The sequence below is a fragment of the Ascidia mentula genome, chromosome 4 (genome assembly GCF_947561715.1).
Source record: "Ascidia mentula chromosome 4, kaAscMent1.1, whole genome shotgun sequence".
NCBI lineage: Eukaryota > Metazoa > Chordata > Ascidiacea > Phlebobranchia > Ascidiidae > Ascidia > Ascidia mentula.
Window position 1 is genome coordinate 20,407,970 of NC_138569.1, and position 24,374 is coordinate 20,432,343.

Genomic DNA, 24,374 nt, shown 5'->3' on the forward strand with positions numbered 1-24,374 from the left:
ACAATTCGTACAAACATCTACTTTTCCGCTTTGTATTGTCGAGATTCGTTTATTTTTTGTGAATGAATCTAAACGTTTTGTTGCGACACAACACGCTTTATGAAGTCATATTGTGACGTACGTTCTCTCAGCTTTGAGAAACGGGTTTCAATCTTGGCTCTGTCGTCAGGGTGCATGGCTGTGACCTGCCAACCACATGTGATTATTGTTGTGGTAAAGGCAGAAGACAACGAAAAATGCGGATTAGAATTTCAATGGTGTGTGCAGTTTTTTGTGCAATATCGAGAAATGTCAGTTTTAAATAATCATCAGAAAGCACTGACAGTAGATAAAGAAATTATCAACAAATTATCATCATTTTTTTACAAAACACAAAAAATGTTTTAATTTCTCATTAAAAATGTAAAAAAAGTCATAGTTAAGAAAAACCAAAAAAGGCGTCATAGTTTTGGACTAAATCAAGTGCAGTTTCTATTTAGACATACTTAACCAATTCGAATTACCACCATACCGCGTAGAAGTCTACCCTGGACAAGGTGTACATTTGAACGTTGGTCATTGCAGTAACCGAGGCTGCTCTTCTGATTCCCTTGTTAATTAGACAACTCTCCCCAAAGTGCATTCCGTCGCTGATTTGTCTGATGTAACTTCCGTCCTTGGCCGAGATATTAAGTTCGCCTCGTACCACAAAGAACATATCGAAAGCCACTTCCCCTTCCTTTACTACGACCTGTGGAGTACAGATGAGACATGGTAAGGGTTGGGACGGAAAAAATACACTATGGTTTCATACTGAAACAACGTTTGTGGTACATGGGATTTAGGAACAACATAGTATACTAAATTCAAGTCAAACACTCCCTTAATTTTCTTTTAAAGATTAATTCTCCATTCGTGTTGGGATTGGAATTGGAAAAAGTTAACAACAAAAAAACCTTTCTAACTAAAGTGTTTCTCTGTCCAGACACAAAGCATATTTTCTATTGGGCCACATAGCCAGGTGACAAATATGCAACAAGACAAAAATATAGAAGGCATAGTCGAGTTAACGAGGTAGTAGGCCACGCAATTTTTACCTCTGGGCTGTTGGAAAAATGCATTCAACGTTCCCCAAAATAAACAAAAATCCCCCAAAAAATTACCTCATCCGGTGTGAAAACTGTGAAAAACATCTTTTCTCCGATGTCGGCGACAAATTCCTCGCTGACCTCGTCGAACAGCGTCACCGAGTGGATGAGATCAGCGGTACAAAACAGTACCACGTCACGGCGCAGGGCGGGGCTTAATTCCGCTAAGATTTGTTTTTCATTGAACAGTTTGCCCTGAAATTGAAAATCTTGCAATGTCTTGGTGTGAAGGTTAGAATATTATACAAGATGACATATTTGGTATATTAGATAAACAAACAATCCATATTTTTGCTATTGTGACACAGAGCACCGATATTTAATCTTTAGAATAATATTTTATTCTGAAACAGGATTTCAATGCAGTAACACCAATATGCTTAGGAATTTACACATAATTTAAGAATTCACCCCATATCTGATTTCAAAGTAATCGAGTATTTGCCTTCTCATCTTTAACGGGATGCGACGAAAAGCCAAGTATTCCTGGATCTGCAAGAACATTATTCATGAAATAACAAACAAATATTTATTGTATATTGTTTTATTCATTTGCGTTTTCTCACGCTTTGCAAATGCATCAAATCTGTTGCAGTAACGACTGACTACATATACACGGCAGCAACGGTGCCCTTGCATGCAACATTCGCGTGACGATTCGACAAGGTGGCGGAGCGCTTGCGTGAAAAATACCTGTTATTTGTATGGCTTAACAATCTGAAAGAGTTGTTTGAAACAGATCCTAAACGAGCTTTGATAAACACCGTTGAAAAATGACATTTTTGCTACCTCCGATACTTTAGCTTTGTAAGCATGCTTTACTGCGTCCATCTCTTCCATGAGGTTGATTGCGTTACTGATGAATATTCCGAAGAGAATGGCCCCGGTTATTTGACTCAACATCGTCATCCACAGGTCAATCATTCCAACTGGAATCACCTCACTGTAACCTAGAGTACATTGTTTTCAGGACAAAGTATCATGAATGTTTGAAGTTGGTTTAACACTTTGAAATGGTGGAAAATATCCTTTTTAATAAGTCGCATTTGTCTTTTAAATTGGATATTTTAGATGGCCACATGTTGTCATCTCGTTTCGACATTTAAACACACATTGTCGTGTTACTTCGATTATCCTGATGAAGGTCTGTTGGATAACGACCGAAACGTCGAACAAACAAGTGTTTCTTTTGCCAGAAGAGCTTTTAATTACTAAGTAGTATGCCTGGCAGCATCAGCAACAAACTATTTAAACACACATCTAAGCTATTTATACAACGTGTGAACTCACCTATGCACAACATGTGACTTGTGCTTTTAAAGAGTGACCAGGAATAAGCTTCACCCCACGAGATATTAGGGTGGCCCAGATTCCTCATCCCGACCCACGTATCGTTGGGGAAATCATAAAACATCGGAATCATGTACTGCGAAAAATTAACTAAAATGTTTGACAGTTTTACAGTGATTGGTTTCAGTCAAGCAAAAGCATTGCGGTCTTGTGTTCCTTTAATTTACCAGCAACACACAACGAAATCATGACTGCTAATTTTAAACTAGGTGGGCATTTCGAAAAAAACTGCAAACGATATTAATTAAAGGAATTGCACGATTTGTAAGTAAGAACCGTGATTCGTGCGCTGAATGTCACGGGTTCGAACCCCGGGTTCAACCATATGGTATCATTGGGTAACCGTTTATTGCAGAAAAATCGTGGCGTCCATTTGCATACCTGCAGGCATCCATTCCAATGGCACACCAGAAATATAATGAAAATAAGGTAGGCGAGTCGAAGGAGAGAAACAGCCATGTCATACTGGAGGTTAAATATCTCTTCCCAGTGATGCAACCCCCTAACAAGTCTGCAAAATAAAACAGAAATATTCCGCCTTAGTTTCGCTCTCCATTCAAGAAATCAAAACAACGTTCAGATGCGATATCACTGTTGAAAATTGTACCCCCCGATCGGGGTAAACCACTCTATGAAGAGCTGATTTTTTCCCAATTATACTCGCCTAATCAATCAATATAAAGTACTACATATACCAATGGCAACGATGCAAAGGCCATTACAAGTTTTTGTAGTATTTTGTCGTGAAGCGACCTGGCCTTGTGGATTTGTACGAATCCAGTGTAACCGGAACCCAATTGAAACGTTGAACCCAAAACAGGGAAACTAATCGTGTTTACTCTGTGGTGTGATCACCGTTGGAGTTGTATTATACCTTGGCAGTCTTGCTACTCTGACGAGTGAGAAGACCTTGACGCTGCGAAGGGACCTAATTGCCTTGGTTGACTTGTCTGTGTAAAACAGAGAAACTACGACATCTAGTGGAAAAGCAGCAACGAAGTCGACGAGGAACCAACTTTTCACGTATCTGAAAATACCAGAAAATTATTTTAACTAGTACGACAGAAAAGCGCAACAATCATCTTACGCAATTTTCCCCAACTTATAGTTACGTGTACTAAGTATATGCTGAAATAGACACACCTACAAACTTGTGAGTCCGTTAAAATTTTTTTGATTCATTCGAGGTAAATTAAATATTAAGCTCGATACGCATTTTGGTTTTACAGGTTTTACAGACTCGTGTTTGTGCACCCACTGTTTGTCATTACGACTAGTATTTATACGGGCACAATAGCCAAAATCTTGAAGTCACTAAGTTTTGGATTGTGAACACCTATTTCCCCAAAGCTTAACCTTTGTGCAATTTTCCTGCCATCCAGCTCGATTGTGGTGCTATCCACTCCGTGCGTTGCAACCCCAGTTCGAAAGTTCAAAATGATATCGACCAAAAACCAAATGTCCGAAATGACCTTGAACGCCAAACTTCCGGGGTCTTGTTTGTCACTGAAAGTTTTGCAATAAAGTTTTGTTAACCTTGACGTCGAAATAAGCCTAGTTTTCATATAGCCGTCACTTTTTTTTTACCACACCGGGATTTGAACCCAGGATGTCCTGGGCACGAATCCCGGTCAGGTTTTCTTCTTGATATATGGGTCGGGCGCTTGACCAATCACTTTTTATTGTAATTCAGACCTAAGAGGTCTCTTCAGTGCAGCTTTGGTGTGACTTACAACAATTTTTTCAGCTAAATAACCAGCAAGACTTCCACTTTGTGGTGACTATACAGCTGCCAGTAACTATTGGGCACAAAACTAAGTACAACACCCGGAAACAACCAAAACTGCACTGATGACACCAGACGTGTCGAAACAGTTGCCCTGTCTGCACCCCACTATAAAACAATTAATGGCACTATTGCTTATACAAGTTGTAGTGACTGTTACCCAGAAAATGCCAAATCCATGGGAATGATGATGATGTTTGCAACGATTAAAATTGCCGATAGGAGATCCCAAGTAAATCTGAAGTTGCTGAAAGGGTGAATGATAAATGTACCGGCCATTAACATCTTCAAGTGCTCGTCCTGAACCTGCAGAAGATTAAAAAAAAATATATTAATGGAAAGCTGGGGGTTTTTTAATCGGCAACGCCTTACCGCCTTTTCGCTACCATACAACTTCCGAGACCATTTTGTGAATGGGATGGTTCTTGTGGCTACGCTGACTCCGCTGCAATGCAATATTACAGGCATTTTGTGCAATTTTGCGCATTATATCTTGGTTTTAATTAGTCCCAAAGACACGCTTTGAGTAAGAAAACCAATTCATCTAATATCGTTTATTTTTTTTATTGAGCTAAACAGCAAAACGGTTGCTCGTGTCAAAATTGGTAATATTTATGCCGCTAAAGTTGGACGATATGTCAAGCTATGCCACTGTTTGCGATAAAATAATTTAGTTTGAAGTCGACGTGTTGTTGTAATGTTCAATAAATATATGCACTAAATCATTTCTCTAATTCGCCCACCTTTTCGTGCTTGCGATCGATCGAGCCAATCTGGTGCTCATACTCCGGTGGGGGCGCAAGAGAGCAGTGTCTGACATCGAGTTTCGTTTCAGTGACGAATCTCTTCTAAAGTTTTTCTTTAGACGTTCCTGTGTGAAGTAATAGTTGGCACAAGAATATTACAAGTTATGGCAACGAATGGAATTATTAAAATAACGTTCACGCTTACTTTTATGCTGTTGATGCTTTTTCTTGGAGATCTTAGTAGTGCGGCAATGCTAAAGCGCCGAGCCGAGTGGTCAGTGCAGCTCAAACTAAGAAAAGATATTGGTTTATTGAAAGGAAAACATTACCCTGGAAATTTAACCAAAGTCGTTTGGTTTTTGCAAGAAAACACGCTTAACAGATACAGATAACTTACCTTTGCCAACTTTTGTCGGACATAGTTGCTGTTGGTGTATCTCCGATCCATTGCAACGATGACGAAGACATGTTATTAAGTTCTATTGCTCTTCTAAATCACCTTAATTTAAAGAAGACACACATTTAAAACTTATCTTAAAACGTTTACCACTAGCAAGTAACCAATCTTTGTGACGTAAAATTGGTCTATTGTGATGACAGAAGTTCCTTGAATGGATCAGCTGTGTTTTGACAAGGGCCGGTAATAGTGGGGAATTACCTACCAAGTATTGTAAACATGTGTAAATGTGGCAATGTTGAAGTTCAAATTTCTCGGGTGCTGTTTAAATTTTCGCGCTATTGTTTCGTGACAACAGAGCGCGACTGTAGCGAAGCACTCCACGCCGCCAAGCGTAATATAGGTCAAGCGTCAAACACCAAGTTCTCCATTGTCCCACCAATCACAAACAAAAAGGCAACATTGGCAAAGAAATTGTGATGTAGTTTAGTAAATGTTTATTGTGGTAGGCGGATACTCGCCGTTGTAGTACCAGCGATTGTTTTGACAAAACATTGTGGAAGTTGTTTTGTGTTTGTGCTACTAATTGTTTTACATACCAATGTAATATTTTGTGTTTTAGACTTTATGACCTTGAAAATTAGTTCAATTCAGTTTGTTATTGTTTATTGCAACCCTTTATGCAGAGAAGAAACAATTTGTAATGATGGATATTTAGAAATTTCGCAATGAAACTGGTGGAAGCTTTTCTATTTCATCTCGTATTTATTTTTCTGTTTTCATTTTCAAAGTCGCGTAAGTTTACATTTATATTTTGCATAAGATCGGAGCAATTGACTTGTTTCCACTTAAATGACACAAACAAGATCAAAGTGTGATTGTAATGTTTGTGCTAAGATGCACACAAATAAAAGCACCTTTGCTTTATTATGTTTTTGTTTTTCAGAGTCTGGTAACTGTGGATGTATCGTATGTGGTGCTGGACAATACTTGAATGAATCATCTCTCTGTGGGGAATGCCCAACTGGCTTTTTGTAAGATCTGTGTGTTGTTTTATAAAAGCATTGTTATGTACAATACTATAAACATTATGTGATTTTTTAAATAAATGGACAAACCAAATCCAGTACAAGGAACCTAATGTTCAAATAATGGTACTCACTATTACATATAATGTCCCACTAGTATATGTGGTTACTGTGTATTTAAGTGTTGGTACTGAATCCTTGTACCTGTTTGTTTGATGCAGCATAAAAACTGCTGTCACTGACTTTCTTTCAAGTAAGAGTTGTTTAAACAGTTTGTATTTTCCCTGAGTATGATAAGTGCTCAACCAACATGGTGTGAGCGCTTATTGCTAGTTTCTTGAAGTGACTTTCAATCCACTCTTAACAATAGCACATAAATGAAGAGGCAATTTCCAGACCGTCGAGTGCACATGTGTAGCTTTAAGTGCACTGTGGTGTTTGGGTGTTTCATGAGTTGGATTTCGGTTGTGATTCTTTGGGAATTTGTATGGTTAAGAATAGATAAAATTTTAAATGTGTCAATGGAAACTTCACATACTACTTTGGTTCATATCATTTCACAGTTGTAAAAGACAATTTGTTGAAGCTATCACAGATATTGAACACAAAAGAAACATTGAGTCATGTTACATGTAAATAGTAGAACACTCTCCAGCTAACTACATACTTGTTGACTTTACCTTTTTCTACCAAGCAAAATAATATCAAACAATATGTGCAGACTAAAATTTGTTGAATCTGTACTTTTTAGTTGTCCAAACTCAAGCAATGCAGCTCTACCGTGTCCTGATGGAACCTTTACAAATTCCACTGCACAAGCTTCCTGCACTGAGTGTAACGCTGGATATATGTGTCCCCAGATGTAAGATTAGAATCTGTGATTAAAAATGGGATGGAACTAATTAAAAAAAGCATGCTATAGTTTCAACTGGATAATGTATTTCTTGATTCTGGATGCTAAAATCAATGTTAAATTGTAAAACCACTGTAGATCATGTAAAATATGTAAAAGTATGTTGCGGTTTCATAAATTTTCTGTGCTTTGTTTACTAGAAATGGAACGGGAAATTCTAATCCGATTCCATGTCCTGTTGGTTTTTATTCAAGAAGAGGTGAAAGGAAATGTACTGAGTGTGATACAGGCTTCTTTACCAACACGGCAGCATCCTCTAGTTGTCAAGAATGCCCAACTGGACATTTTTGCTCCTCAACCCTGGCTCAGTTATGTTCTGAAGGCTATTACTCTGTAGGGAGACAGACAGAGTGCACAGTCTGCCCACGTGGACAGTATACAAACTCTACTGGGTCATCAGTCTGTTTTGACTGCTTTGAAGGACATCACTGTGGAAACCCTTCCGTATATCCTGTTCCTTGTCTTAGTGGCACTTATGCTGCAGCAAATTCTGCAAGTTGCTTGCCTTGTCCATCTGGACATTTTACTGCATCAAATGCGTCAGCAGGATGTATGGTTTGCCCAGCAGGCCATAGTTGTGTTAATCCTGGTCAGGATCCTGTTGAATGTCTGGCTGGGACAGTTAGGTACATGTGCTAGTATGGATATTAGTTTAATGTTATTTTAACTCCATAGTGCAGAGGTTTCCAACTGGTGCCTTGCGATGCACTAGTGTGTCTTTTTAAATGCTGTCGGGTTTTGCAAACATCTCATATGAAATCTGGTTTTGCCTTGAGCTTTAAACTTACAGTTTTCCATTGCAGTCTTGAAAGAGCAGTTGAATGTACACCTTGCGAAGAGGGCTTGACGTACATCCATCTTCCAGGGCAATCATCATGTCTTCCATGTCCGGAAGGAAACCTTTGTTCCAATACTTCTTCACTACCTGTGGCCAATGTAAAAACAAAATTTAAAATTTAATTTAAATTCTTCGATTCTGTGCAGATTTAGTTTTTAGAAGCTTGTTTACTGTGTTGGTAATATTGCATAATCTTACTTTTTTGCCAAATCTTTTATTGGCAAATACTTTTGCACAGTGCATGATTTCGAAGGTAATGTTTTAATGTCTTAACCACAATATTAGCTTTGCGGATTGATTTTTTGTAACTATTTAAAAATTGTTGTTGTCTTAGGGTTGTGAGGCTGGTTGGTATTTATTCAACGGCACAGATTGTCAACGATGTCCCCCTGGAAGTTATTCCATGGATGGTTCAAAGAGTTGTCTATCCTGCCCAGCTGGACATTATTGCCCAGGTAAAAAATATGTTTTTTATTCTTATTTTATTAGATTTTTGTTAAACTTTTTTGATAAGTTGTTTCTGGAATATAACAGAAATGTAATATTTGTGTTTTATTTCCTGTTGCAGATTTTGCAAGCAGGACATTTCTAGACTGTCTTCCAGGCACTTTTAGCATTTTAGGGTCGTCTAATTGCACACAATGCCCAGATGGGTATTATCAAAATTCCAGCAGTCAGTCATCCTGCATTGAATGCCCATCAGGTAAGTTGGACATATGGTCCTGATGCATTTGCATTATAATGTAATTGAAATTGCACTAAAACCACCCGCAAGGTTGTTGTAGTAAATTTGCTGTAGCAACTTGCCTTGAAGTAGTTGGCTTAATTGTGCAACTAATGTTTTGTTAATACAGGATTTAGATGTCCCTCTCCAACTGATAATCCAATAATGTGTGGAAATGGAACTTATTCATCAGCAGGTTCCACAACATGCACAGCTTGCCAATCAGGAACATATCAGGTGTTTGGAGCAACATAGTTTTTATCTTGTTTATAATTCAGGCACTTTTTGTGTTTTTAAAAGCATTTTTCTCCATACAGTTGCAACAATATTTTGAAATAAACTAGTGAAAAGTAAAAAAAAAAGTTGGTTTAATATTTTTCATATTTGCAGAGTGCTGCAGGGCAAGGAAGTTGTATTGAATGTTGGGCTGGTTTTCGGTGTCCTAATTTAGGTTCCACTGAACCCTTAGAATGTCCAAACGGGACAGTGTCGTCAGCTGGTCAAAATGAATGCAGCATTTGCCTTATGGGACGATATTCAAATGAAAACAAAACAGAATGTTTGGTAAGGGTTGGTAAGGGTTGGTGAATATATTCATCGTGTTGAATACAGATTATGTTTATTAACAAAATGTAATGATTGTAATTTAATTAGAAGAATAGTCACTTTATGCTTTTAACTGGTGTAATTTAGTGGTGTTTATGTGGTGTAAGTTAATTTATGTAAACATGTGACGAAAATCGAAACAGATTTACATATTGTGGTTGTACTACTTGGGTTATTATGTTATAACCTATAATGATTTACAGGACTGCCCAGCTGGTCACAAATGCCCTGGATCTACTGACCCTATACCGTGCGAAGCTGGAACATATGCATTTATCGCATTCATGGAATGTCTACCTTGTGTGGCAGGGACTTATACCAGCATGAATACATCAGAAAGCTGCTTGAATTGTACTGTGGGGCATTCATGTGCTGTGGGCTCAATAGCACCTGAGATATGTTGGCCTGGCACCTACAGCGATATTGTTGGTGAGATTTGTTTGCTTTGCACAAGTGCCTGAAAAATAGGGATTTTATCAAGTCTATTGTTGTGAGACATTGACGTATGGCAGTTGTGAGTCAAACGGAACAATGCTTCTTTATGGAGTGGAAACAGTGGTGTACAAATTTTGGCCCAGAATGTTTGTGATAAGATTTTGGTTAAATTACATAATTAGGTTTGTGCAACTTAGCCTATCTTTAGTAAATTTTATTACGAATTTTAAATAAACACTTTCGCATGTAATCAATATTATTCTCCATGATAAAATCCACAACAAATGTTTAATTGTGTTGTGTTTGTGGAAAGACCCTCAAACTACAATAGGATTAATTCCATTTTCACACAATGCCTATTGTGTAGTACACAATGGTGTCTATAAACCAACTACCTTTTCCTTTCTATCAGTGCGAATGGGGCAAACCCTTTAAAATTAGTTTAATTTTTTGTTGTTTAATTATCGGTTGTTAATAGGAACTAACATATCCTAAGCAAACATGAATTTGTCATTAGATTGATATTGTCACTTTAATCCCTATTTTTTCCTCGGCAAGACTGTCCCATATAAATTTGGTGTTGAATGGGTTTTGCCTTTTACACTGACAGTAAACAAGAGGCACATGTTTTTTCAAATTTTAGGATTTTGTTTAAGAGTTTAAAGTGGACCTTTTTTAAATATTAGCTTTTGTTTATTAGCTTTCAATAAACCCTTTTGTGTAGGTTTATCGCAGTGCAAAGACTGTCCACAAGGAACTTACAATATTAATCCTGGTGAGGACAGATGTTATCCCTGTCCTGCAGGTTCTAGTTGCGATCAAGTTCATGTCCAACCTTTTCCTTGCTCCCCTGGAACTTACAGTGGATTGGGAGTTGACATTTGCACAGGTCGATAAAAATGTAACCTGTTGCATTCATTATATTAAACAAAAACTATTTTTAATAGATTTAAAACAAATGCTTTTGTTAATGTATATCATGAACTAATTGTTTTCTGTAGAATGTAACCTATTTCATTTATCATATCAAACAGAAACAATATTATATAGTAAAAGACAAATGTATTTGTTAACGTATATCATGCAGTAACTTTTTTTAAAATATTATCAATAAAATCTTTACATGCAGCTTGTGACAGAGGTGAGTACACAACAGAAAATGGAAGTTCAATTTGTACAGTTTGTCCTGCAGACCACACCTGTGCAGACCCAACATCTGACCCCGTCCCCTGCCAAACTGGACTTTTCAGGTAACTTATCACAACAATAGAGTGTTTCATTTTTAACCTAAGCTGCACTTACAATATATGCTTTTATTTCTAATAAAGTTTGCAACAATGTAAACTGTTCATGACGTTTTATCTGACATTTTAGCACTAATATTATTATTACCTTCATTCTTGGTACAATGTGCACATTCTAGGGACAACATGGACCTACTAGGTCTGTAGCAAACACACAGTAGTAGAATCTTTCACTTTAACACACAAAAGATACAATTTTATCTCCTGGCACAAAACTACCACCTTACATAATCCTACCGTGATATTAATTCTATTGTTCGAATAGCAGTCGAGTATAATTTTGTCTTTTGTCCTCACTGGTTGCCAAATCAGACGAAGAAAAATGGCTTTGTTGGCTTGTTTGACCAGAGATAGTAAAAGTTATTTGTTATTCGGTTAATATTTAATCCAAGAAGTCTCGTTTGATCAGGACTTGAGAGAGCTTGATAACGCTCATTAGAAGCTTCCTATCGGACTAGTCTTAAGTTTTGTATAGGAATGTTGAAGATTTTGTTTACGATTCATTCATATTATAACTGTTGTTTGGGTTTGCTGTAGATTTATTGTTAAAGAGGTAGCTAGGTAATTTTTTTTACTTTGTAAAAGCTATTGATTGTGGTTTATTGTAAACCTTATATGGGAAAGCATAACTTGTAGGAAGTTTTGGGGTCTTGATCTATTCTGTGAATTCAGTTTGCTGCACCTGATGGTAGCATGGTTTATCATTTTTGTGGGTGTTTTATCCAGACCTGGTCTGTTGTTGTTATGGATGTTAATTTTTAGAATGTTGTGTTGTTTTGATGAAGTTGGTATATACACTACTCAACAATTCACTGTTACTATTAAATCTCAACTTGGTTTTTACTTACAAGCGTTTATTGTAACTTCAATATAACTTGTTTTTTACTTAATACATAATTTTACCAAACCTTTAAAACAAATTTTTACTTGTATCTTGTTATTAATTCTAAGTTGGCTTTTCAATCAATTTGTAGTAGGTCTATATGAAATTATAGGACATTTCTTTTTTGTGCTTCTCTAAAGAAATGCAAAATTTGTTTTAAATTCATGTAGATTTTGCCATGTTATCGTATAGCTTTCTGAAATATTGACACAACCTCGTCGTTGTATTTCAAAATTTATAAATCTCCAAGAAACAAAACCTAGCAATTGACGTCAGAAAAGCCGCTTAGTGAGAAATCGGTCATAAATTGTTCAAACATTGTTTGCCTACTTCCTATGGAGAGGAGTGTGGATTGTTGAACCAGAGCAAATTAAAGTTTTATTCTTTACCCTGGCTTGTCTCTGTCTCAATAGCAGTGTCCACAACACACGAGCATAGTTTGTCTACTGTTGTCACAGCAAGCCAAACTCATAATGACTTGTACGGGCACGCTGTTTGCTTCTACCTGGCTTTCCACCAACCAATCTGTTATCCAAGACTGTCTGTGTTTTGCTTCTGTATTGACAACCCCATGTTTAAACACAATCTGGCTTTTACAAATGCCAAACCTTTAAACATTGTTTTGTTTCAATTCCATTTTTCACCACCAAGTCATCCTGTTTTGGGGACAAATCAACTAAACTTCTCTTCCAATAAGTAAATAGCTTCCTTATGGTAATGGGCTTGTAGCAGTAAAGACCAAAAATTCCTAGAAGTTAAGGAACAACAATTTTTTGTAAATCGTCTAGAAAGAAGTGGAATCAAGGTTACTTGAGTCCATAGTTAGGATTTAACTTCAATTTACAGACAGAATATTGGCTTGAACCAGGGACTTAGCAATATTGATGCAATAGCTTTTTTCCTTGTTGTATATTATATTTATGCAATTCAAAAATTGGTAAATATCTGCATATTTTTACAGAAATAAGTTTATGTTGGTCATGAACATTATGTCACAAAGAATGTAAGAAACGTGAACACATAATCATGGCACGACACTGTTTCCGCATCGAAAAATTTCTGTTACTTGTTTTTATATACTTTGCAAACATTTTTAGTCTTCCGGGTTCAACTGTATGTTCCGGTACCTCAGTTGGGACATATTATGACACAACAACTGGCGCAGCAGTTCCATGTCCGGTAAGTTTCCTTTATTTTTTCTCCAGTCATTAGACCTTATTTGTCCTGACTCAGATATGCAAGTAAGTATTTGTGCAAAACAAATAAAATTATATGTATTTAATGATGCATATAAATTTTCTGAACAAAATATATGTATTCTGTCCTTAGGCTGGAACATACTACAATTCGTCTTCGTCAACGTGTTCGGATTGCCCAAGTGGGTTTTTTTGTCAGGGCTACAGTGCCCCACCTGCACCATGTGTAAATGGGACTTATCAAGACTCTACAAGGCAGTCTTCGTGCAGACCATGTCCATCAGGTAAATGAAGATATTTAATCTATAATATCTTAACAAAAGTAAGTGCCCCGGTGACATATATTCAGTTGCAACAAATGATAACGACATCAGGTTGTAATGAAACCGTTCTGAATATTTAGTATTTCTATGGATTTAATGCTGGTGAATTTGTTTCCAGGTCAAAGTTGTTTGGATCCAGGAGACACACCTGTAGATTGCACTGCAGGGCAGTACAGTGGAGTTGGTCAAACATCATGCTTGGTAACCAAAAAAACAGCTTTATGTCTATAGCATTCAAATGCATAATTGTTTTTGTCACACGGTTAACATTATCAAGATATATATACCCTGAACTTTTTCTGAAATGTGAAAAAGGGACGTCATGCTCCATTAAATAATTCACTCAAAATCAGTATATTTGAACAACAATCAAGTTTACAAAAACTCTTATTTACTCAACTTTAGTTTCAAGTGCTGGCTTCGTTTCAATGTTTTTAATTTGTTTACAATGAAGTGATTCTATTTATACTAAGGTTAGGTTTAAATAGCTTTGTAATTATATCCAAAAGTTTTGAATTTTTAATGTGCAACATACATGTCAAAATGAGTATATGTGGTACTGGAAGAGTTTTGTGAAGGTATGCATTGGTTTATTATATATTGCTATTGCAGCCATGTCCAATTGGAACATACAGTGGGATCAAAGCACAAACTTGTACAGTGTGTCCTGCTGGGTCCGAATGTGCATCAGGCACACCAGGCACACCAGTACCTTGTAGTTCAGGTTCATATTCAAATACTGGGGATGATAAATGCTCATCTTGTTCTCAAGGTACATTTTATGTCACAGAATTTTGCAACTTCATAAACTAGTCCTTGTATTTAAGCCTATTCAGGTCTGTTTGTTTTTTGGTAGTGGTGGTCTGCAAGAATGTGTGTTATCATAAATATGAGTTCTTAGGATTGAAAATAAAATAAATTGTTCTAAAATATTTTTTATCACCAACAACATGTATGCTGTTTTCTTTGAAACAAATGGTTTTAAGCAGGAATTATCTTCATCAAATATGAAAACTATTGCATGTTGACATTTTAACAGGAACACATACCAACGGTTTGGATGGTGCCTCATTTTGTCTTTCATGTCCTGCTGGACATACCTGTATGAATGTTTCTCAGGTGCCACAAGCTTGTGTAGATGGAGAATACAGCTTGCAAGGCGATGTAAGCCATTAGTTTTTCCACTTTTCTTACACCTATACTATAACCAAGAATATGGTACTCCTTAAATATTAAATTGTTATATGAAATATGAGTTATAAAGTTACATGCAATAACTGTACTTTGAAAAAAATTATAAATTTTGTCAGAAGTGTCTGTTTCTGTTGCAAGGTGCTGTAGAAATTTATGTTTCTTCTCTTTGTTATGTTTTGTCACAGATGCAATGTAGCGCTTGTCCTGCTGGGTTTTACTGTCCGACCACATCAAGTATTGTTCCTTGCCCTTCAGGAACTTATTCCAATGGTAGTGTTGGGTCAACGGGTTGTAATGCTTGTCCTGCTGGTCAGTCATGTCTCAACCCAGCTGAAGCCCCAACAAATTGTGACGAAGGCCAATACTCACTCCAGGTAATATGTTGTAAATATTATGCTAAAGTGGATATCATCAAAATTATCGAGGTATATTAAAGTAAAATTAATCTTCCACAGTTTTTTTTCTGCAGGTAAATAAAATTAGTATTGTGTAATTTTTCCTTTATGTTTCAAAATGTTTGCTTACTGGCAAAAACTAGTTTTTTATTGCAGAAGATTGGGATTATTCTTCTGTTAAATATGACTTGTTTCGCTGTTTGTTTGATTGTTTTTTATTCTAAAAATAATTAAAACTCTCACAAAAATTGTATTTCAACAGGGAGATGGGGTTTGTACAACTTGCCCCGCTGGATCAAAGTGCCCAGATCGAACATCCACCCCAACAGCATGTGGCACAGGACAATATAGTTATGCAGGAAATGGAACTTGTTATGACTGTCCAGTCGGTGAGTGTTGCTTTTTGAAGTATTCAAAACCTACAACATAATATTATTGATATACTTTTCCCTAAACCCACTCACTTTTTACTGTCAAAGGTTACATATGTGTGGACCCAGCTGCAGCTCCACTAAAATGTGCCTTTGGTTCCACCACCAATGGACTGACTGGCCAAACTGTTTGTCAAGATTGTCCTGTGGGAAAAGTTTGCCAAGATGCATCGTGAGTATAACTAGTAAAAAATTTTACAACACAAAATCATAAGTGTCACTATTTAAATTATGGGAAAGCTTTGAAATAAATATATGAAAGAAATATGATTAAGAAAATCAAATAAGCAGCAATTTCTTGTTTCTGTATGCAATTAATGCTTTCCCATTGGATTGACCATTATGATTTTCACCAATACTTTACTGTTATGTAGGGATGTTCCTTTTTCATGTCCTAATGGGACTTACTCGCCAGTCGGTGAAACAGAATGCATTTCCTGTCCAGCAGGAGTCAGTTGCAGTGGGGTAAGATTTACTGCAATTATCATTGAATACAGTTGGTGACTTGTAGCTTACTCTCCCTATATTTTTACAGGTATATTAAATTGAGAGTATTTCAGCTTTTGTTATGCATTTTTTTGTATGTTTTGCATGATTTTTTAAAATAAACTTCGCTTTTGTTGAATGCGGTGATGTTAAATTCTTTAAAACAGAGTGAAACAACATTGTGTGAACCAGGAAGTTACTCGATTTATGGACAATCTGACTGCACTGGTTGTCCAGCAGGTTTTGAATGTCCCTACACTCATCAAGCTATTGTAACTGTCTGCCAGAATGGTAAGTCAACCAATTTGTATTTATTGTCCACACAAGTACAAATAAAATGCTCCAGGATGTAATAATATACATGTTGTATTCTTGAGTCACAAACAGTCCACTGCTCTAGAGTTATTATTCAAAATACTGCCATCTTATTTTTGTGCATTTGTTTCTTATTCCAGTCACACAACTCGTGATTTAACAGATCTGCTAACACTACAATGTGTTCTTTTTTATCAAAGGTACCTTTTCTCTTGAGAATCAGACAGTATGCACAGTTTGTCCACCAGGATTCGCTTGTCCAAGCACAACAACAAACACATCCCTAGTTGAATGCTCTCCAGGTTACTATTCAACTGGTGGTCAAAGCGAATGTACTGAATGTCCAGCTGGTCAAGCCTGCAGTCAACCTGATGGAAGTGGAAATACCTACTGCTTACCTGTAAGACAATGCCATTTATCAAATGTAAAATGACAATGATGTTTTTATAGGGAGAATACTCATTGAATGGAGAACCTATGTGCACACCGTGCACTGCTGGTTATGCTTGTCCTTTTACCAACAGTAATGCTACTGTTGAATGTGGTAATGGTACTTTCTCTGGACCAGGCCAATCTGTAAGTAAATTATATAAACTGATTTGGCCAAGCTTTTATAATTTTAATGCAAAATATGCAATTTTTAACACTAAGTTATCAGCAGTGATATGACCTTATTTGAATGGAATCTTAATTTTAATGCAAAATATGCAATTTTTAACACAAAGTTATCAGCAGTGATATGACCTTATTTGAATGGAATCTTAATTTATTTAATATTGTTTGGGTTAATTTTTGAATTGGATCCTTTGGCTGTAACCTTATTGTCAATCCACTCACTCCAATACGACTGTTCTGGCAATAATATTTGTAAACACCAATATTCAATCCATTGCTGTTCAACAAAGCAATCTAAATGCCTTATTTATTCTACCTAAAATCACATCTTGTTTTTATGTACCAGACATGTACAAGGTGTGCGGTAGGGTACGCATGCCCAACTGCAAATGTTGATGATGGAGGAAAGACATCTTGTAATGTTGGAACATATAGCAGTGGTGGACAAACCACTTGTACCGAATGTCAAGCTGGCCTTGCTTGTCCAATGCCCTTTGCTGCATATATAATTGTATGCCCAGCAGGAACTTTTTCAGAAGCCAATGCTGGTGTAAGTTTGTTGTGTAGCAAATAAGTATATTATCAACAACTAGGTCTACAACTTCTGTGAGCCCATTTAAATCTTTAATTTCTATCAAAAAAATTACCTTTGCAGTAAACATGACTGGTGTTCACCTCTTGGTTTCTGTGGTTGCGCTTGTTGCTATAACAAAATTTTATTTATACTTTAATTTTCTGTTTAGGCCTGTACAGATTGTCCACCCGGAGAATTTTGCTCTACAACAAACACCACAGGTACAGCTTGTGCAAGCGGGTTTTACAGCTTGGGAAGACAGACACAGTGTACTGAATGTCCGGCTGGGTTTGAATGCAGTATTCCAACATCAGTTCCTGTTGTTTGTAATCCAGGTAACACATTATTAGGTACATTGAAACAAGTGTTAGTATTTTGGTAACTTCCACTTTCCAAAGGTGTCTTGGACCAATGAGTAATGTACACAATAGCAAGATAAGATTAGCAAATTGCCTCCAATGCATAGACATGCATTTTTTCCCTTTTCTCACAGCTTGTAGTTGTTTACATAGTGTTGGATTGTACTTGCCTGCAAATCATGCTAAAAAAAGATTGTTTATGTTTAATGAGACCAAAGTTTTGGTACATATTTATTATAGTGGTGTCGAAGATCTATTTAACAACATTTAAAATACTTTCAAGGCACGTACTCCGCTGCCCAAGCAATATTGTGTGATCTATGTATTGCTGGGTATATATGTAGCGAAGGAAGCACCAAGCCCAATCCTGAATCTGGCATCTGTCCACTTGGTAAGGTTTGATTAATTATTCAGATATTATTCTTTCTTTCAGTGGCAAAGTGTTACCGACAAAAAAAAACACTTCAATTATTTTGGTTTGCTTAAAAACATTTGTTTTCCAGGATACTACTGTGGTTCAACAGATACAGTACCCACCCCCTGCCCTCCAGGAATGTATGGTTCCACACCACAACTTGGGTTAGCGACTGATTGCACTCCATGTCCAGTTGGTATGTTGTTTATTCTAACTTTTTACACAAACTCTGTGAAGAAAACAAAGCATTCAAAATACTACAAAATAAAATACTAACAGATTTTACACATTTTCAGGTTTCTTTTGCCTGGAAGGAACAGAGGGTGCCCCTGGTGTTGCCAATATTTGTCCCAAGGGTGCTTTTTGTCCCATTAGCACAGCTACCTCAAATGAACATCCATGTCCCGGTGGTACATTTGGTCCCTATCTTGGTCAAGAGACAGAAGCAACTGCATGTTTAGAATGCCCAGAAGGAAGATATTGTCAAAGCGGTATGTTTACTGCTGTGGTGTAGTATACAATGTTACAGTATTGTAAACAGTTAGTGAATACATAACCAAAGACGGTTGTATAATTGGTTTGGTACTGTGGTTTTACAAGGTTCTTTTTTATGAGTTCTGGTTATCAAAATGTTACTTGTCAACAACATATGTGCAATAAATGTGTTTCCTAATTATGTCCCTTTTTGAATCTGCAAATGCCCATGCATTTGTGCTCATTTGACTGCAAAAATAACATTTACTGTGTCACTGATTGGTTTATTATGTGCTCTGATACATTGTGACAGAGGTGTATGAGGTGCCCATTTCCCACTGGTGAACATACTAAACTAAAAATACAAATTTGTAGCCTTTAACATTATTGCACACTTTCAGCAGCATCATGTTTTTGTCTGTAAAAGTTGTGTTGTGGTTATAATTCTTTCCAATAACCTTGTATATTTATTAGGTTCATCTAAACCTGGACAAGCATGTCCCCGTGGTCACTACTGCCCAGCAGGTACTACTCAGTCTGGAGGAACACAACCTCCTGTCCCATGTACAGCTGGAACCTACACAGCTGAAGAAGGAGCAAGAAGTAAGAAGCATCTAAAATCTTATTTCCGACAACCCATTAAGCAACAGCATTCGATCCAGCATTGTTTTTTATTATCCAAAGCCTTTGCAAAAGTTTTATTCAGTTTCAGGGCTAAAATTGTATAATGGTTTACCACAGTGACCAATATCTTAACGAAATCTCGTGTGAGTTCTTATTATATGGATAAAAAGGAAAAACTTACAACATTGTTAACATTGGAAAAAATATGCAAAAAGTTTAATAGAAAAGAAGACAGTCGGTCCAAAGCTGTGAGCTTGAAAGCAACTACATTAAATTATTTCATCATATAATTTTTTTCCTTAAAATGATCCACTGTTGCAATACACACAATATATATATCTTTGTGACAGCTATTGCATCTTGCGTTCAATGTCCTGCTGGATACACTTGCATTGCTGGCACGACTGATCCCGATCCATGTCCACCTGGTACCTATCAACCAACAGTTGGACAACCATCAAATGCAAGTTGTAAAGATTGTTTGGAAGGCATGGCATGCACACAATCTGGTTTGAAGCAACCTGATCAGTCATGTGACCCTGGGTAGGATGGTTTCACTTTTGTTAACTTATTTGTACATTGAAGACGACTAATCAGTTTTCTTTTGATTAAGTAACGTTGATCCTAACTTGACAAAAAGTAACGTAATGTTTTTTGTTTTTTTTTGCAAAAATGGCAAATTTTACATGTTTTTATGCATTTTCCCCAAGAAAAAAAAACCTTGGTAAACAAATAAAATTATTGCAAATCCCCTATACCTAATCTAAATTTACCGAAAGTTTATTTGATTTATAATTATTGTATGTATTAGAATGCTTACATTATATTGTATTGCTTAAAACAAATTTTGTAGTCTCAAAAACATGAACAAATAGAAAGAAGTTGATACTTTTTATGTTTCAATTGATCATTGAACAAATTTTCAGTCACTACTGTCCAACTGGAACATCTGTACCAACAGCAAACCCTTGCCCAGCTGGAAGGTTTACTGATCAGTTTAACCTTACAGCACCCGAAGAGTGCGAAATTTGTCCACCAAGATTTGCCTGCTATAACGGTACAGATGCCTTGTATTATGTCATGCACCTGGTTTACAATTAAACTTGTTATTCAACTTTACTAAAAAATTGAACTAATTTACTACAGTATATAATGGAAAATTACCTTTAAAAATGTAAAAAAACTGCTTGTTAAAAAGGCCTAAAAAATGCATTTGGTCATTTATATGCTATTTTCAATCACAGGCACTGGTGGATCTCAAAAGAAAAAGGCTGCTTGTGCTCCAGGATATTACTGCAAGAATGCCACCCAGTATCCAACGCAATGGCCATGTCCAGCAGGTTCTTATTCAAACCGTACCAATCTTGCCAACTTTGATGAATGTTGGGTGTGTCCGAAAGGCTATTTTTGTGTTAACGGCAGCACAACAGGGACAGCAAATGATCAAGTGTGTCCACCTGGTTACTTCTGCCCTCCAGGTAAAACAATATAATTACCGACTGTTCCAACCTAATTCCAAAAGTTTGTGTAGCTTATGCAGTTGGACATAAAAATGTTGTATTGTAATTTCCATAATATCCCAACATCCACTTAATATGTAAATATATTAATTCTACATAATAGTGTCAAGTCGTAGGCGTATAAGGTTTGTTAAGTAGAATAATCTCTTTGTTTACAATCTTCCAACTGCGACGTGAAATTTAATATTCTGGTAACCAAATCACTTTGTCGCGTAGGCACACAATACGCCACCCAATTTCCATGTTCGTCCGGTTTGTTTTCCAACCAGTCTGGAAATGTGAGAAAAGAGGATTGCGACGATTGCTTACCGGGTTTCTACTGCGGAACTGGAACCAGTCAACCGGAACCGTGTCCGCCGTACGAAAATGTGTTTGTCACGCTGATAACATTAATTCCACCGGCGGAACCCTGTTTCTTTGCGGATTTAAAACACAAATACAACACTACGCATGCTGCGATTTTTCATCAACAAATTTACTGCTAAAAATTTTCGAACTTGTGTAAAATTGTTATTTTATGTTCAGGGGAACATTTAACGATGCTCATGGCGCGGACGGCTTTGCTTCATGCCTTGACTGCACCAACGGTTATTACTGCCCTGACAATGGAACTGCCGATCCGCAACCATGCGGAAAAGGATACTATTCTGTAAATTTACTCTAACTTGTTTATGGACCTGTTTATTGCTTGTGTTGTCCTAATACAGGGGCCACCGAACTACTGCTCGCCTTGCTTGGGTCCACGCAACCAAAACAGTTTTTTACACTACACCGAACGATAAATTTTATTTATTTCTGTACTTCGCTACATTTTCGGCATCCCTCTTTTTTGACAAAGAAATTAGGCGGTGGCATGGAATCTTGAACGTTTATCCGGCTCCCAATTTTCACTAATCACACATGTATGACTCTTTGGGAAAAAAGTTTGTCCACCGCCCTCATACACCAAACCCGATTTGGTCTTGTATATGTTTCTCTTCACACACGCAAACTTGTTACGAAGTATTACAATTTATCAGTTGTGTTTACAAGATTAATTTGTACCTAGGGTTTTGGCCAACCAGAATGCACGTTATGCGATGCTGGGTTTTACTGCAATGAAAATATGACAACTGATGCTGAGAGAAGAAATAAAACATGCCCGGCCGGTATGTACTGCCCTAGTGGAACTTCAGAAGCTCCTGACCTGTTGAACTACGCCTGTCCTGCTGGTTTCTACTGCTTGCTCGGCAGTACTGTAAGTGTTTTACCGCAACTTTTAGCTAGAGAGTTTCCGCATTGGAGTAACCTCATTTGTTTGTGTAAAGAAAAAAATTAAGCTCATTTGTTTGATTATGTGTTAAATTCTACAAAACGATCCGTGGACAGTTCAGATGGTGGATGTTTATTGTGAAAAATATATTTCACTTAAAAAAGGCATTACCAGTTTCTCCAACTTATTCAAATAGAACTCATTTGTTTCTTTTCATTTTTTTCTTCTCAGAATCCGGAACCTGTTCCATGCCCCGTCGGGACCTTCAGTGATAAAGTTGGGTTACGGGATGTAGCATCGTGCGAATCTTGTACCCCCGGAATGTATTGCGACGTTACAAACCTCACTGCACCGGTAAGCTGTCTTAATATTTCGCCTGTTTGTATGTTGTGTATAGTTGTGGAGTTATTTTGTCTGACCAGCATGTTTATTTATGGTTCCGTTTGTGATACTGATGTACATTATTTACTTTCTGTTTTTTTTTCCTTTGTTAAATTGTGTATATTGTCGTATGTCTTTAGGTTGTGAATTTCACACCCTAACTGTATTTGTATTTGTCGTAAAAAAACAATAAATATTTATTTTTGTATTGTAGGCTGGTGATTGTCCACCAGGTTACTATTGTCCGAACGGAACTGGTGATCGCCATTCAGAACCATGTCCTGCCGGGACTTACCTCAATAACACGGCAGCTGTATCACCCGAAAGCTGTGTGCTGTGTACCTCAGGAAAGTATTGCCCTATGGACGGGACCTCAGACCCTTTGGAGTGTCCTAAGGTATAACCAATTGGGGTTTCGAAACTTAGCTGGTTATTTGAGGAATCGCGTTCATCACAATAATCCAATGGCCCCCAACCGGGGCGCCGCGAGATTTTCTTGAATTTACTCTGGTAATTTTTCACCGTGCGGTTTACTAGTAATATCGAGAGCACAATTTTTCAAATAATATTAGCCCCCATCAATAATTAGACAGCAGAAATGCTGATTGCAGCATTCGTGGAGGTCGCTTACTGGTTTGCCGCCACTAGGTGCTGCAATATGTCTTTTTAATCACGCAGGGATGCCATATGTCCCAACAAATGTCATTGCAAAACTTATACTATGTCTCATGTTACGAGGTCATGTTATTCTAATTATTGTAAGCCTGAATATTTTTGTGTAGGGACAATACTGTACTCCAGGGCGTAGTTCTCCAATCGACTGCCCAAGCGGGACATTTGGAAACCGAACCGGAATTAAGTCTTCGTTGGAATGCACATCGTGTATAGGAGGCTGGTACTGTCAAGGAACGGGCAACGTAGTTCCAACGGCTGAATGCAGTGCTGGATATTACTGTGTGCAAGGAGCAGACACATCAGTAAGCTTGGCTATTTCCCACTTCCTGGAAAATAAACGGCCAACTAGAAAAATAATTTAATGACTTGAAATGACTTTTATTTCATGTTAAGTCTTGCTTGCTGTTTAGAGAAGTGTTTTCTCGACCGTCGGCCATATTCACTGAATTTCTTCTGGCACGAAGTACATAGTTTTGCAATATAAAGTTTTGCTTTTATTTCATCACCTTTAGCGTAAATTTTGCTAAATTACTATAAAAGTCGTTTTAAACTTGACCGGCTCGCAAGTGCAAAAATGTTGAGTATTAATGGCTTAGAGGGCGGACCTATTTGTGAAACTTTACGTGTGATCTTGTAAATTTTAATTATTTGTGGAAATATTTAATAGACACCAAATGGTAGCGCGATGGGCGACATATGTTTCGCCGGAGGTTACTGCCCTGAGGGAAGTCCGTATCCTACAGCCTGTCCACCTGGAAGATATTCGGCTAATAAAAGTAAGCACTAAATATATGCACCGAAATTTATTTTATCAACTATATTTTCAGTTTTCGTGTGAACATTTGTGCCAAGTTATTGCATTTAACATGTTTAGGGCCCATTAAGTCAGTTTAAACCAGCCACAAAAAATGCGTTTCATCGTGTCAGGATTGAAACAACTTTTTTCAAACAAGATCTAAATTTAGTGGGAAATAGCTTAAAGTATTAAATAATCTTTTTTGTGAAAAA

At 37.1% G+C, this 24,374-nt stretch overlaps 2 protein-coding genes across 2 annotated transcripts in view; one reads left to right on the forward strand and one right to left on the reverse strand.

Moving 5' to 3' along the window:
- Positions 1-68: 68 nt before the first annotated feature.
- LOC145898283 (potassium/sodium hyperpolarization-activated cyclic nucleotide-gated channel 4-like) lies at positions 69-5,837 on the reverse strand. Its single transcript, XM_082986715.1, has 14 exons — positions 5,407-5,837; positions 5,215-5,299; positions 5,007-5,134; positions 4,636-4,708; positions 4,424-4,569; positions 3,834-3,983; positions 3,352-3,504; positions 2,859-2,988; positions 2,418-2,553; positions 1,917-2,077; positions 1,539-1,619; positions 1,143-1,322; positions 512-730; positions 69-185 (listed from the first exon to the last, which is right to left on the reverse strand). Exons 1-14 carry the CDS (start codon positions 5,475-5,477, stop codon positions 69-71), a joined length of 1,830 nt encoding a protein of 609 aa, XP_082842841.1. The 5' UTR covers positions 5,478-5,837.
- A 139-nt stretch (positions 5,838-5,976) lies between these two features.
- LOC145898815 (uncharacterized) overlaps positions 5,977-24,374 on the forward strand; it is a 64,450-nt gene continuing 46,052 nt past the window's right edge. Inside the window, exons 1-40 of the mRNA XM_082987443.1 lie at positions 5,977-6,201; positions 6,353-6,440; positions 7,186-7,296; positions 7,488-7,973; positions 8,151-8,283; positions 8,520-8,640; positions 8,754-8,888; positions 9,040-9,146; positions 9,300-9,473; positions 9,719-9,944; positions 10,675-10,839; positions 11,080-11,200; positions 13,235-13,316; positions 13,467-13,617; positions 13,775-13,857; positions 14,269-14,428; positions 14,696-14,820; positions 15,036-15,224; positions 15,508-15,634; positions 15,725-15,848; positions 16,051-16,141; positions 16,330-16,453; positions 16,678-16,877; positions 16,928-17,053; positions 17,439-17,642; positions 17,836-18,001; positions 18,309-18,416; positions 18,529-18,636; positions 18,737-18,931; positions 19,389-19,517; positions 19,889-20,081; positions 20,465-20,595; positions 20,783-21,016; positions 21,275-21,416; positions 21,584-21,707; positions 22,107-22,295; positions 22,542-22,664; positions 22,906-23,088; positions 23,474-23,668; positions 24,034-24,142. Coding sequence (XP_082843569.1) covers positions 6,135-6,201; positions 6,353-6,440; positions 7,186-7,296; positions 7,488-7,973; positions 8,151-8,283; positions 8,520-8,640; positions 8,754-8,888; positions 9,040-9,146; positions 9,300-9,473; positions 9,719-9,944; positions 10,675-10,839; positions 11,080-11,200; positions 13,235-13,316; positions 13,467-13,617; positions 13,775-13,857; positions 14,269-14,428; positions 14,696-14,820; positions 15,036-15,224; positions 15,508-15,634; positions 15,725-15,848; positions 16,051-16,141; positions 16,330-16,453; positions 16,678-16,877; positions 16,928-17,053; positions 17,439-17,642; positions 17,836-18,001; positions 18,309-18,416; positions 18,529-18,636; positions 18,737-18,931; positions 19,389-19,517; positions 19,889-20,081; positions 20,465-20,595; positions 20,783-21,016; positions 21,275-21,416; positions 21,584-21,707; positions 22,107-22,295; positions 22,542-22,664; positions 22,906-23,088; positions 23,474-23,668; positions 24,034-24,142 — 6,049 coding nt within the window. The 5' untranslated portion in view covers positions 5,977-6,134. The remainder of the gene's footprint in view (positions 6,202-6,352; positions 6,441-7,185; positions 7,297-7,487; positions 7,974-8,150; positions 8,284-8,519; positions 8,641-8,753; positions 8,889-9,039; positions 9,147-9,299; positions 9,474-9,718; positions 9,945-10,674; positions 10,840-11,079; positions 11,201-13,234; positions 13,317-13,466; positions 13,618-13,774; positions 13,858-14,268; positions 14,429-14,695; positions 14,821-15,035; positions 15,225-15,507; positions 15,635-15,724; positions 15,849-16,050; positions 16,142-16,329; positions 16,454-16,677; positions 16,878-16,927; positions 17,054-17,438; positions 17,643-17,835; positions 18,002-18,308; positions 18,417-18,528; positions 18,637-18,736; positions 18,932-19,388; positions 19,518-19,888; positions 20,082-20,464; positions 20,596-20,782; positions 21,017-21,274; positions 21,417-21,583; positions 21,708-22,106; positions 22,296-22,541; positions 22,665-22,905; positions 23,089-23,473; positions 23,669-24,033; positions 24,143-24,374) is intronic.

Bases quoted from the DNA above. Each gene is read 5' to 3' on its own strand.
- LOC145898283 (XM_082986715.1), bottom strand. From the start codon at position 5,477: ATGTCTTCGTCATCGTTGCAATGGATCGGAGATACACCAACAGCAACT. The intron at 5,135-5,214 runs GTAAGCGTGAAC...TACTTCACACAG, and splicing joins AAAGCATCAACAGCATAAAA to GAACGTCTAAAGAAAAACTT. The intron at 731-1,142 runs GTAATTTTTTGG...TGTACTCCACAG, and splicing joins CAGTTTTCACACCGGATGAG to GTCGTAGTAAAGGAAGGGGA.